A 13,430-nucleotide genomic window follows, 5' to 3' on the forward strand; every position below is an offset into this window, starting at 1 on the left:
GTGAACACACGTATGTGTGTTGGGCACTTAGCCCTAGGCCTTTTAGTACTCACTTGTACTTTCATTTCAAATCATTATTGAGTACATCTTTTCTAGCACTCTCACATTTCTATGTGCTTGAGGTTGTGTGTGTGTGTGTGTGTGTGTGCAGGCTAGCTTCCCTCCTACCCAACAGTGCAATCGTATGATGCCACCATTTGGTCCCACGCACTACCAGCATGCCCCACACTTTTCTTGCATGTACTTGTAAGGGTCGTAACAGTCTTAGGCTATAATGATTGTGAAATCAAACCACTGTTGAGCCTGAAAGCCATTCTGACTTTTACATAACATGTGAGGTTTTGAGATTTACCTTTCAAGTCACTGGTCCCCAATTGATGTAAGGTTTTCCTCTTTGCACATGATCCATGAGAAGTACATTTCTCTTCCCACAGCTCTCTGTAACTCCAAAGCACTGTTGAATCGTCTCCAGCTCCATGTAGCATTGTGCAAAAAATGGAAGAGACAGACCCTTGTGCATAGTTATAGAAAGTATGTCATTTTTCTAGAAGTGGTGTGTGTATGCGAGCATGCGTGGAATGCGAAAAAAAATTGTTTTCTAAAAGTCAAAGCATCTGAATTGAAACTCCATAGAGAGGATGATTCCATCAAGCCTTGTGGATGTTTGTCTGCTTTTTCTTCCTACTTTCCTTTTCCTGAGGTACTTGTTCTGGGATTGTTGCTGTTGTGACTCCCTGTCAGCATCATCATCTTTATCTAGGTCATGAATGACCTGTTGTTGCGGCTTGCACGATATTTGTTCATGAATCTCCATTAGGTCTTGCAGTGCCTAATCGCACACCTTGCTAAGTCTGGCCTTTGCTATTTTTATTACTGCTGCTTTAGCGTCTAGTGGAAGGCACATAACTTCCTCTTCTTCTTGGTTTTTCAGGGCTTGGGCTTCTACTTGGGCAACTTCCAACGCCATTGTGTTGTCCAATATTTCATCCTTTAGTCCTTGGATGGTGTCAGCCCAGACCTTTGCTGGTTTCCTTGCTTCAGTTAATTCTGCACGGAGTCCCTCCACCTGAGCTTTGAGCAAGTAGCAGGCTACTGTAGACTGGGCTAGATCTATTAGTTGTCAAACTTCTCGTGTAGTAAGTTATTCTTTTCTCTAGGGAAAGTACATTGCAATCCCCCCTAGTACCGTGGAGTTATTCTGTCCCATCCTGACCATTTCATGTTGAGGCAATGCCCCTAGCTGCCTTTCACTCGATTATCTGTCTAGACCTTTCCACTTGAGGGGTGGAAGCTCAGTTGCTAGGATAGTGAACTTCTTCCCATGGACTGATGCGAAGTTCCAGAGTTTGGACGTAAAGCATGAAAGTAGGTTCATTGAAAAGAAACATAGGCAATCCTTTTTACCCCCCTAGTATGAGATCCTGATAATCAGTCGGAATTGCTGCCACTTTCTGAGCTTCAACCCCTATTTTGAGGGGGGAAACATAAAGTCCCGTGCCTGGAGTACAACCATCACATGAGGAGGTGTCCTGCTGCTGCAGCAAGCCCGAGATGACAAGCTCAAGGGTTCAATCAACTACCAACTTGCCTACAGGCTGTGGATAAACATACGCAGTCCTCACCTCTGTGTGGTCGGTGTTCTTGCAGTATGTTGGAAGAGACCCGTAAAGTCATCTTGTAGCCTTGAAAGTTAGGTTACATGGTGACAACCTTTCTTTGCATTTTTCTCAAGATCACAGATGCCCAAGCCTCCCTTTTGTTAGAGGGTAAAAGGAAGAAGCTGACTTGGTGTGGATCAGAAGCTGTATGGATTTTGTAGATTTGCATTTTGATACTGCTGCATATTCATAGTAGGAAATTTCCTTACAAAAGGAGGGTGAAAGTCTATTTATGAAAATTAGAGTAAGGATATTTCAATCCATTCTTTCTTCTCACATTCAAAAACATTTAAATTTTGATGAAATAGGGAATCCCATTTTTTCATGCTGGGGATGATATACTACGTTCCAAGTCGCTTGATCGAGACTCATACAATTCAGGAGATTGGTTCAACAGGTAGTTCTTTTTCCCTTTTTTCTTTCGAAAGGAACACTATATATAGGCTGATATGGTGCCATGAATATGTTTTTGTGCCAGATTGGATTTCACGTATGAATCTAACAACTGGGGTGTTGGATTACCACCAAGAGAGAAAAATGGAAGTAAATGGGAAATGTAAGATACCATCGACTTCTACAATCTGTCATGTTCCTGGTAGAGTGAATCATTTTAAGATGTGGGGAAAGGAAAGGGTAGAAACAGGTAAAGGTAAGCTTATGGAATTGTTTGAACCAACAGCAGAAGAACAATATATGTCCTTGGGATTAATCGTGCTGCATTGAAACTCGATGTCATTCTTGATCTCGAATTGCTGGACACAGATAGCATCAAGAGGAAATTACAATTTTAACATACCGTTTTTGCGCTTTTATCAATTATTACTTTGAAGCCCAAACATTTTGCATATTCAGGGGGTGTCAGTTTGAAAGGTTCGGGAACGCGTATCATTGTGTTTATACTTGGTCTTATTATGTTTGGTGGAAAATATGTGACATGATATATGCACAAAAAACTTTTCAGGTCACATAAATTTAAGGAAATTTGGTTTGAGTTGAAACACAACTACCAGGTGAACAATAATTTCTCTTTTACCCCCTGGCCCGTGCACCACACGCGTGCACAAGAAAGAGATCCTTCTATAAGTTAAAAAATAGCAGCCCGAGGGCTAGATGTACATGCTGAGAACCATCATAGGAGGTAAAAAACAAACTGGGGAGGGGTGTTTCCCTCCATGGTTGGCCACTCTCTGAGGGAGGAAACTATCTCATACTTGGCTCTTCAAGCATGGCCTTATTTTGTGATCGGGTGACCACTATGGCTGATGGTGGATCCTCATGAATGGCTTGTGTGGGTGCGACGGACACACCAAGGATGGGGGACGAAGGGCTGTGTGTGTAAAGCCCAACGGAGTGTGCAGTGACAGATGTGTACAAGAGATATAGATAAAGAGAGAGAAGGGGGAGAGAAAGATGGGTATAGGGGTTTCGCACAATACACCACGCTGAGCGGGGAACATGCCCCGCCCCCTTTTCGGGAATTTATTTCAGGAACAATCCACGGGCTTTTCCAAGCCAGGACCAATACAACAAATCAATATAATATCAAACAAGAGTGCCGATGTTGAGGTCGGGTCGAACTCGATGTTGAGGCACAAGATATCTGATGCTGAGCTCGCCATGAAGCTAGTACCAAAGTATGAATCAAATTCTTGTTGCTTACAAAATCCCACAATAGAAAAACTCTGCACCCAATCTGAAAGGCACTTCAAAGACACGAATTCTGAGTTAGTGATAATGAAGCCCCAAATGGTAATACTACTGGAGGCAGTTGGCCGGCAGTGGCTGTAATCCTGGTGGCGAATCTGAGGATATGAGGCAGCTGGGCAGAGCGCTGTAGGCGGTTTTTGGCACTAGAGGCGATGGCTTTTGCTGATGGTGATGGTGCTGGCGGCAACAGGGCAGCGCAGCAGGTGCTGAGTGGTACAGTCAGTTCTGGGCGGTGCTCAAAGGTGACAGAAAACAGCGCTTCAGAAGCGGCAGGGAGCAGCGCTTAGAGGCGGCAAAGTTCAGCGCTCAGCAGCAGCAAGGGGCAGTGCTGAGCGGCAGCAAGGAGCAGCGCTCAGAGACAGCATAGATCGATGCTCAGGGGCGGCAGAAATCGGCGCTCAGGGTTGGTAGACTTTAACGCTCAGGGGCGGCAGGGAGCAGCCTCGTTATGATGATGATGAAGTCGACAATGAGTTCTCCAGAAGCCTTCACACTCTTGGTCTTGGGTTTTGGAAGAGAGATCTATGCTTCTTTTATAGTTGAAGGATTATCTTGCTTTTTACCAAAAGCGGTTCAAACTTTGCTTTTAGCTTTGCTTTTGTCTTTTCCCTTTAATATTTTGAGCAAGGCCCTGGAGCTGCTTTTTGAAAAAGCGGCTTTTAGCTTTTTGATCCAATTCAATGTCCTCTTTCCAATGGTGCCCTCAGCTTTTGGTCAACATAGTTTGACTTTTTGATCAAGAATTGTGTTTTTTCCTGTGCCAACCTAAGGACCCTTGTTCTCATGTGTCCATCAAGCAGTCCAAGTGTTTGGGCATGAGTTCCATCATGTGAAAAGAGCTAGGAGGACCAAATAGTAACATTCCCTCCCTCTTATATCACAGTTGTCCTCAACTGTGAGGTACAAATATTCCATATGATCGTGGTACTAGCCCCATCTGGTGCTCTTATGCATCTGGTCTTTCCTCATATATGTGGTGCCTTCTACGCCTCTGGCAATATCTTTATGCCTTTCTTTGACCAATGTCCTTGTTCTTGATGGTACATGTCCTTCATAGCCTGTCACATGTGTTATATATAATAAATGCATATTCACCTTCTGCAAAAACTAGACACAAGCTAGTCAACAAACAGGTATGCATCATTCGTGCCTACTGGGTATTCCAGGTACTGGTCAAGTGGACTATCACATGCCATAAATCCAAGCATTGTCCACACATCAAAAACAACATACAAAGTCAAAGAATTTCAAACATACATCAGTATGCAATGCAGAAGTAATGATCCTCTTGTTCATGGATTGTCTTGTCTGGTTTCATCGAAACTGTGCTCAACCATATGGCTCTCGAGGGAAACCGCTTAGACTATCCTCAAGGCCATTTGGTCACTAGGACCGCTCGAGAAGTCTTCCATAGTCAACTGGGCCATCTGTTCGCATTGATCGCCTGACTATGAGATCCAATATACTCATCTTGGCCATCTGGTCGCAATGACCGTCCAACTACGAAATCCAATGCAGTCATATGGGCCATCTAGTCGCAATGACTGCCCGATTGCGAAATCCAATACAGTCATCTGGGCCATCTGGTTGTAATGACCGCTGAACTGCAAAGTCCAAAATATGTGGCATCATTGCCGTCCAATGGATCTTCTGGCATCGTTGGCTCCCATATACAAATCTAGCTCCTTGGGCTTTCCGGTATTATTGCCACCCAAACTAGAGCATATTGAATCTAGACCATTACATAAGCCAGATAATGATCAATTCCATTTTAGTATAAATATATACAATGAAGAGGGCTAGAGGTATAATCCCTCTCTCTTAAATCTGTCTTGATCACAAGATGTTTCAAGCCTGTACTTCAAATACTTTTGGACCAACTGCTTCCTCATAAGCTCGAAGAATATTGGGGTAGTCCTTGAAGTACGCTTCCGGCATCCATTTTGCATCCATAGGCGAATAGTTCTTAAACTTCAAGAGGAATTTCCTGACCACTGTCTTTCCTCTTTTTCTAATGGAATGGAATACAATCTGTTCCGACTGTAAGATTTCTTCTTGTTCTTTCACTTCTGGTGGATTCTCCATTACAGGCTCCTCTGGGAGAAGTCCTGTATATGTCTTCAATAAACTGACATGGAAGGCATTATGTATCCTCCAATGATCTGGAAGGTCCAATCGATAACATACATCGTTGATCTTCTTGGTAACTTGAAAATGTTGAGATATCGAGCTCATCTAGTGAGGCGGTGGACACTGATGACCCGCCTGGGGGATAGGCCCCACACTTACACCACTGGCATGGTTGGTGAGATCATGGGTGATATGCGGCCAGTGGGATGACAGGCTGTGTGACAGCCATTCTAGAGACTGGCATAGTTATAGCGCCAGCTCATTTAGTTGGGTTCACACTATAGAGAACCCTAGTATATGTTTGGTTGAGTACCCTTTCATATGTGAGTACTCTTATCTTTGTATATGGTGTGTTGAGTGTTGAGTGAAGAAGAAGAAGATTTTCAGCCTCTCACCTTGTGTGTTCTCTATTAGGGTTTTGTGAGTGTGTGTGTGCTTGCAAGAGCTCAAGCTCTCTTCTCTTGCATCTTTTCATGGTATCAGAGCCTGGTTCATGCTAAGGGTTGAGCTGCAAGCAAGAGAAGCACAGGAAGCGGTACAAGGGTAAGAGCTTCAACTACTCTTTCCTATTTGTGTTGGCGACTACACCCTTGTCGGGAGCTCTACGGGAGGCACCGACAAACGATCTCTGATTGAGGAGCTTTCTTCGCGGGAGTAAAGCTATAGGGCAACTATATTGTCCTATCGGTCCAAAGTTTTGGTCCGAAAACGCGATTCAGGCACGTCAGGACCTCCGTTTTTAAAAAACCAGGCGATTTCAAGCACTGCGAGTAAGTCATCGATTCTCTGCAGATCTCTGTTTTAAGAACTGTAGGAAGACAGATGGGCTATGCAGACACTGTGTGTGCTGCAAGGAGGTCAACAGTTGCCATTGGGTGTATGTATGCACAATGAGGTCACTGGTTGTGACATTTGAGTGTACTACAGTACCGCTGCAAAAAATACAGCAGTTTGTGCAGGACAAAACAGAGTGCTGGGCACATAAAGGATGCCAAGTCCCCCAAGGAGGCGTGGGACACCTTGGTAAAACTCTATGAAACAAATACCAAGGCACGCAAGATACAGTTGAAGAATGAACTTCATACTGTGGAGAGAAAGAGTATGTCTGTGAATGACTATGCATTGAAGATAAAGGGTATTGTGAAATCCCTTGCATCTATTGGTGTTTCAGTAGATGATGATGATAAGGTGGAAGTCTGTCGTCTATGTGGTCTCGGGCCATAATACAAGGCGTTCAAGATGTCTATTCAGACTCGGGAAAACATTCCCAATTTTACAGATTTGGTGTCTATGTTGATTATAGAAGAGAAGAGCTTGGGTGAAGACCAACAGTCTTCACAAAACAAAAACTGTTTAGAGCAACAGGCCTTCTACACAAGCTCAGGAAGAGGACGAGGTAGAGGAGGCCGTGGATGCGGTCAAGGAGGTGGCCGAACAGGTAATCAGAATTATGGCCAGCAGCAGCAACAACAACAGTCCCAGAATTCACAACAACAACAACACCACCACACAAGTGGAAGAGGTCAATTCAGGGCAGGGGGAGTGGAAGAGGTCAATTCAGGGCAGGGGGGTAATCAGAATTATGGCCAGCAGCAGCAACAACAACAGTCCCAGAATTCACAACAACAACAACACCACCACACAAGTGGAAGAGGTCAATTCAGGGCAGGGGGAGTCAAAGAGGTCGTGGAAATTGGCAAAGGCAATATAATGATACACGTGGATGCTTTTATTGTGGTAAGCCTGGACATGTGCAGGCAGATTGCTATAAGAAGCAGATTGACATGCAAAATGGAAAATTACAGCAAAACAACTATGCATCCTCGAGCAGAAACAATGAGGATAATGAAAGGTTGTTTGTTATGCAGCATGTCGTTAATGCCATGTCTGAAAATGTTGAAGCAGCACATAAAGATGATATATGGTACGTTGATTCAGGTGCTTCGAACCACATGACAAGTTATGGGACGTGGTTCAAGGAGATGAAGAACCTTGAAAGACCAGGTTTTGTGGAAACAGGGAATGACACTGCTCATCCAATTGCCCATGTTGGAGATGTGCCATTGTCTATGCAGGATGGCAAAGTTCCGAACATAACAAAGAAACTGGTTTCAGTTGGCCAGATGATTGAGCAGGGTTTGCAGGTTCGGTTTAACCTGATGGTTGTTATGTTGAAGACTTTAAAGACAAGTGCAGGTTGGTTACAAAAGACAACAGAGTGGGCAGAATGTTTACGTTGAATGTAAACATGCCTGAAGTGAGTGCTGCGATGTTTGCAAATGGTTCAGGAATTGTTGCAGACACAGACATTTGGCATAAAAGAATTGGACATGTGTGTGCAGAGAATGAAGTCTATGCAAACTAAAGGAATTGTGACAAGGCTGCCAAAGTTTAAAGTTGAAGGTATGCAGAGAATATGTGAAGCATGCCAATTTGGAAAGCAAACAAAGCATGTATTTCCGCGTAACAGAGAAATGTGAGCAGAAATGTACTAGATGTTGTGCATTCAGATATATGGGGTCCTACGAAGATCATGTCTATGGGAGGCTGCAGTTGTTATGTGACATTTATTGATGACCACACAAGGAAAGTGTGGGTATACTTCATGAAGGAGAAGGGTGAGGTGTTTACTCACTTCCAGAATTTCAGAGTTATGGTTGAAAAGCAAACAGGGAAATATGTAAAGCGCCTAAGGTCAGATGGAGGGGGAGAGTACTTCTCCAATAAGTTCTCTAAATTTTTGAAGAAAAATGGTATTCGGAGACAGTTAACATGCAGATACACTCCGCAGCAAAATGGAGTTGCTGAGCGGAAAAACAGGCACATTGCTGAGATTGCGCGAGCATTGATGGAAGAGAAGAATATGTCGCATAGCTATTGGGCTGAGGCTGTTTCTACAGCAGTTTACATCATGAACAGGACTCCAATTGCAGCCATACATGATGTAACTCCAATTGCAGCCATACATGATGTAACTCCAGAGAAGAGGTTTACTGGCAGAAAACCTGATTTGTCTCATTTGAAAGTCTTTGGATGCATTGCATATGTGCATGTGCCAGATGAGCTGAGAACTAAGCTGGATCCAAAAGCTGAAAAATGTGTGTTTATTGGATATTCCCTCGAGCAAAAGGGATACAGGTGTTATAACCCTGCTACACGTGAGTTGAGGGTAAGTAGGGATGTTGTTTTTGATGAGATGAGCAATTGGTATGCTGCTGAAAAAGAAGCTATTGGGGTTGATGTGAGTGGAAATGTGGTTGCACAGAATGCAAGTCAGCAATCACAGTCTTTGAGTGGACCAGGAGAGTCTTCATCTAGTGGTTCAGTTGATAGACCATGGAGTGGCAGGCTGCGTCATAATACCAATCCTGCAAATGTGATTAGTACATCACATAAAGGCAAAGAAAAAGTGGTTGAACCCCTTAGTATGCCTGACATTTCTGCAGGACATTCTCATGTTGATGGAGAGTCTAGTGGCTCAAAGATGAGTCTTGATGAGGAGCTTGGGATACCAGCTACATGAGAACACCTGGTGTAAAGAAGGCTATGGAAGCCATAAATGCAAAGCTGCGAAGATCTGGGAGAGTGAAGAATCCTGTGCAGAGGTTTACCTATGATGGTTATGTGGCACATCACTATGCATACATGGCAAAGGTTGTGCAGGTTGTAGAGCCCACATGCATTGATGAGGCTATTGGAAATGTGTGTTGGGAGAAAGCTATGGATGAGGAGATGGATGCACTATATGGAAATGAGACTTGGGATTTAGTGCAACTGCCTGAAGGCAAGAAAGCCATTGGATGCAAGTGGGTGTACAAAGTAAAACATAACAGTGATGGAAGCATAAGCAGGTACAAGGCTAGATTGGTAGCCAAAGGATATGCGCAGACATATGGCATTGATTATGAGAAAACTTTCAGCCCAGTTGCCAAGATGGCAATAGTGAGAGTTGTGATAGCAGTAGCTGCATCAAAGAAATGGTCTTTACATCAGATGGATGTAAAGAATGCATTCTTGCATGGGGATTTGTAGGAAGAGGTGTATATGTTGCAGCCACCTGGTTATGAAGATGTGAGTCACCCCGAGCATGTTTGCAGGTTGAAGAAAACCTTGTATGGCTTAAAACAAGCACCAATAGCATGGTCTGACAAGATTTCTGAATATCTTGTCACTATTGGCTTTCATGTAGCCAATGCAGATTTCTCGCTGTATGTGAGACACAGTGATAGAGGGGTTCTTGCTTAGACAAAAGTTTGAGATGAAGGACATGGGGGAGCTCAGATATTTCTTGGGCATTGAGGTGATTAGGTCACCACATGGTATTGGATTACTGAGACAGTATTGCTTGGACGTGTTGTCCAAGTATGGTATGACAGGCTGTAAGCCTATCTCAGTGCCATTGGATCAGAATGACAAGTTAAGTGCAGATTCAGGAGAGATTTTGGAGGATCCTACTATGTATAGGCGCATAGTAGGAAGCTTGATCTACATGACGATCACCAGGTCAGATTTGAGCTATGTTGTTGGGTTGGTGAGTCAGTTTATGCAGATTCCTCGGAAGCCGCATTTGGATGCATTGAGACGCATACTGAGATATGTGAGGTGTACTTTGCATTGTGGACTATTTTATGAAACTGGGACAGAGATATGTGTACATGGGTACACAGATGCTGATTGGGCTGGTAGTATCTCAGATAAAAGATCTACTAGTGGCTTCATGTTTTCTTTGGGGAGTGCTGCTGTGACTTGGAGCAGCAAGAAGCAGCCTACGGTTGCTCTATCGAGTACAGAGGCCGAGTACAGAGGTGCTGCTATGGCAGCATGTGAGGTAGCTTGGTTGAGAACGCTACTTGCAGATTTGGGTCTATCAGTGGATAGACAAGTTGTCGTTTTCTGTGACAACATTAGCAGTATACAGTTGGCCAGGAACCTAGTTTTTCATGCTCGCACGAAGCATATAGAGGTCCACTACCATTTTGTCAGAGAGAAGGTCGTGGCAGGAGATGTTGACCTTATTTATGTCAGCACATAGGATCAGGTAGCTGACATCCTCACCAAAGCATTGGGTACAGAGAAGCTCCGTAGATTCAGGGCTTTGCTTGGTGTACATGAGATGGAGTTGAGCTCGAGGGGGAGTGTTGAGATATCGAGCTCATCTAGTGAGGCGGTGGACACTGATGACCCGCCTGGGGGATAGGCCCCACACTTACACGACTGGCATGGTTGGTGAGATCATGGGTGATATGCGGCCAGTGGGATGACAGGCTGTGTGACAGCCATTCTAGAGACTGGCATAGTTATAGCGTCAGCTCATTTAGTTGGGTTCACACTATAGAGAATCCTAGTATGTATTTGGTTGAGTACCCTTTCATATGTGAGTACTCTTATCTTTGTATATGGTGTGTTGAGTGTTGAGTGAAGAAGAAGAAGATTTTCAGCCTCTCACCTTGTGTGTTCTCTATTAGGGTTTTATAAGTGTGTGTGTGTGCTAGCAAGAGCTCAAGCTCTCTTCTCCCTTGCATCTTTTCAGAAAAGGTCCATAACATCTAGGGGCTTGCTTGGGTTCCTTGTGCTCCTTAGCTTTAGACTTTCTAAGTCTTGCTTTTTCAAATCGCTATAAGACCCAATCTACTTCTTCAAAAACGACCTTCCTTTTGTGCTTATCTGCAGCTTTCTTTTGCTTGGCTTGAGATGTCTCAATAGTCTTTTGAACCTGTACAAATCCAAATCTCAAAGAAACTCATCCGCATGGAAGATCTTTTCTTTGGTCTTTAGAATAGGCAACAACAATGGTTTGCCATAAATAATCTCAAAAGGAGCTTTGCCTGTTGAAGAGTGAATAGTGTTGTTGTAGGCAAATTCAACCAATGGCGAGCACTTCTCCCATTGATCCTTTGCTTCGAGAGCATAACACTTTAGCATATCCAAAATAGTGAAGTTTGCAATCTCACTTTGTCCATCTGTTTTGGAGGTGATAAGCCGAAGAGAAATTCAGCTTTGTTCCCATGTTGTCAAAAAGTTCGCTCCAAAAGAAACTGGTAGTGCGAGGATCTCTATCCCCTACAATGGATTTGGGTAATCCATGATGCTTGAAAATCTGTTGAATAAACAATCTCACTATATGATCTGTGCGGATGGCCTTCTTCACTGGAATGGAGTGAAGTGGGCTTGCTTGTTGAATCTATCAATAATAGTCCATATTCCATCATTCCCAAATGTTGACTTTGGCAACCCAAAGATGAAGTCTATAGCAATACTTTCTCATGGAATATTGGGTATTGGGAAAGGTTGCAATAATCCTGCGAGTTTTTGTCGATCAAACTTGACCTTGTGACAAATGAAACATTCTTGAACATATTTATAGATGTCCCTTCTCATGGTAGGCCAATAGAAATAACTCTCCAAAGCCTTGATTCCTCTATGTCACATATAAGGTGGGGCATGTCATTCTTCCATTACTTTTGGCCTCAAAGCTTTAGTCACACAAACGGGTTTGCATCATAAGGAACCCTTTCTTGATGACATAAGAGGTCACCAAGTCTACATTCTATAACCTGTCCCAAATGTCCTTGAAATCTTCATCTGTAGCATAAAGATCTTTCATCATAGTGAAGTCCAAATGATATCCCATAGAAACTGCATGGGTCATGGGTCTTCGAGATAGAGTATCTGCTACTTTGTTATCTTTACCATGGATATGCATAATCTGAAAATGAAATTGGGCCAAGTAACTAGCCCATCTCATATGCTTTTCTTATATCTTAGGTTGAGACATAAAGTACCTAAGACTTTGATGGTCCGTTTTAACACCCATAAGATAGTGTTTCCAAATCTTTAAAGCATGAATGATAGCCTTCAATTCTTTCTCATATGTGGGTGCGGGTGCGGTCTTTTCGGCTCCTTGAAGTCTTTGACTCTCATAGGCCATGGCATGGCCCTCTTGGTTCAAGACTGCTCCAATGCAATCCCCCGAGGCATCATACTCTACCATAAATGACTTCGATAAATCTGGAATAATCAATACTGGTTCTTTGCTAGCATAAAACTTTAATGCTTCAAAGGATTCTTTTTTAGCTTTGGCCCACCGAAATCCCATGCCTTTCTTTGTTAAATCATGTAGTGGACTTGCTACCATGGCAAACCACTTGATGAACTTCTTGTACTATGATCATAAGCCAAGGAAACTTCGAATTGCATGCACACTAGTCAACTCTGACCATTCCGCAATAGCCTTGACTTTTTCCGGGTCCATCTTGATCTCTTCCTTGGACATTATATGGCCCAAGTAGTGAAATCTTTGACAAAAAGAACTCACTCTACGATCCCAAGTAGCCATAAGAGTATGGATGATATCACCCCATATAGTACTAATGCACCGAGACCCAAAAATTTGGACACCCTCAATAGCTTCCGTGCATCTAGCTCTCCAGACCTGCCATGCTATAATACTGGCAACAATCTCCCAACTGGTGTCAATCCTATGTCTAGAGGGTGTATAATCAGAGTGAGGGACATCGTGCAATTAACCATGCTGGGCAATACCTCTAGGAATGAAAATAGTTGTGTCTGTACCACTGTGTGGACCGGACTGGGAGAGCCAAGCAGCTGATGGTGCGGCCACTCAGTTTTCCCATAAATTGGGCTATAGAACCCCAAATCTGTTGTGTAGTACTGCATACCCATAAACAATGTTGTACAGTCTGAGAATCTGTCGCACGCCTATAGGGCAGGTAGGTACTACACCAAAAACCGATCTCCACTGATTGGTGGGGAGACCACCATGTAAGAATAACCAAAAGAAGTGAGAGATCCGGCTCCTTCTGTATGAATGCCAAAGCCTATGCCAATATCTGCGCTGTATCACTGGAGACATATCATAGCTCTCCCAACGAGGCATGAGAGTAGGGATCCTATGCATTTGTCCAGTGAGGAGAA

At 43.5% G+C, this 13,430-nt stretch overlaps 1 protein-coding gene across 5 annotated transcripts in view; it reads left to right on the top strand.

Moving 5' to 3' along the window:
* LDA (limit dextrinase) overlaps positions 1-13,430 on the top strand; it is a 160,351-nt gene that overhangs the window by 105,320 nt on the left and 41,601 nt on the right. For 4 of the 5 annotated variants that reach the window (XM_086816685.1, XM_086816687.1, XM_086816688.1 and 1 more), the window contains 2 exons: positions 1,967-2,055; positions 2,137-2,214. In XM_086816685.1, coding sequence (XP_086672811.1) covers positions 1,967-2,055; positions 2,137-2,214 — 167 coding nt within the window. The remainder of the gene's footprint in view (positions 1-1,966; positions 2,056-2,136; positions 2,215-13,430) is intronic. The other variant, XM_086816686.1, reaches the window with a different exon arrangement.

Source organism: Cibotium barometz, chromosome 22 (assembly GCF_041138505.1).
Source record: "Cibotium barometz isolate CiBa-2024 chromosome 22, ASM4113850v1, whole genome shotgun sequence".
In the NCBI taxonomy this organism is placed as follows: domain Eukaryota; kingdom Viridiplantae; phylum Streptophyta; class Polypodiopsida; order Cyatheales; family Cibotiaceae; genus Cibotium; species Cibotium barometz.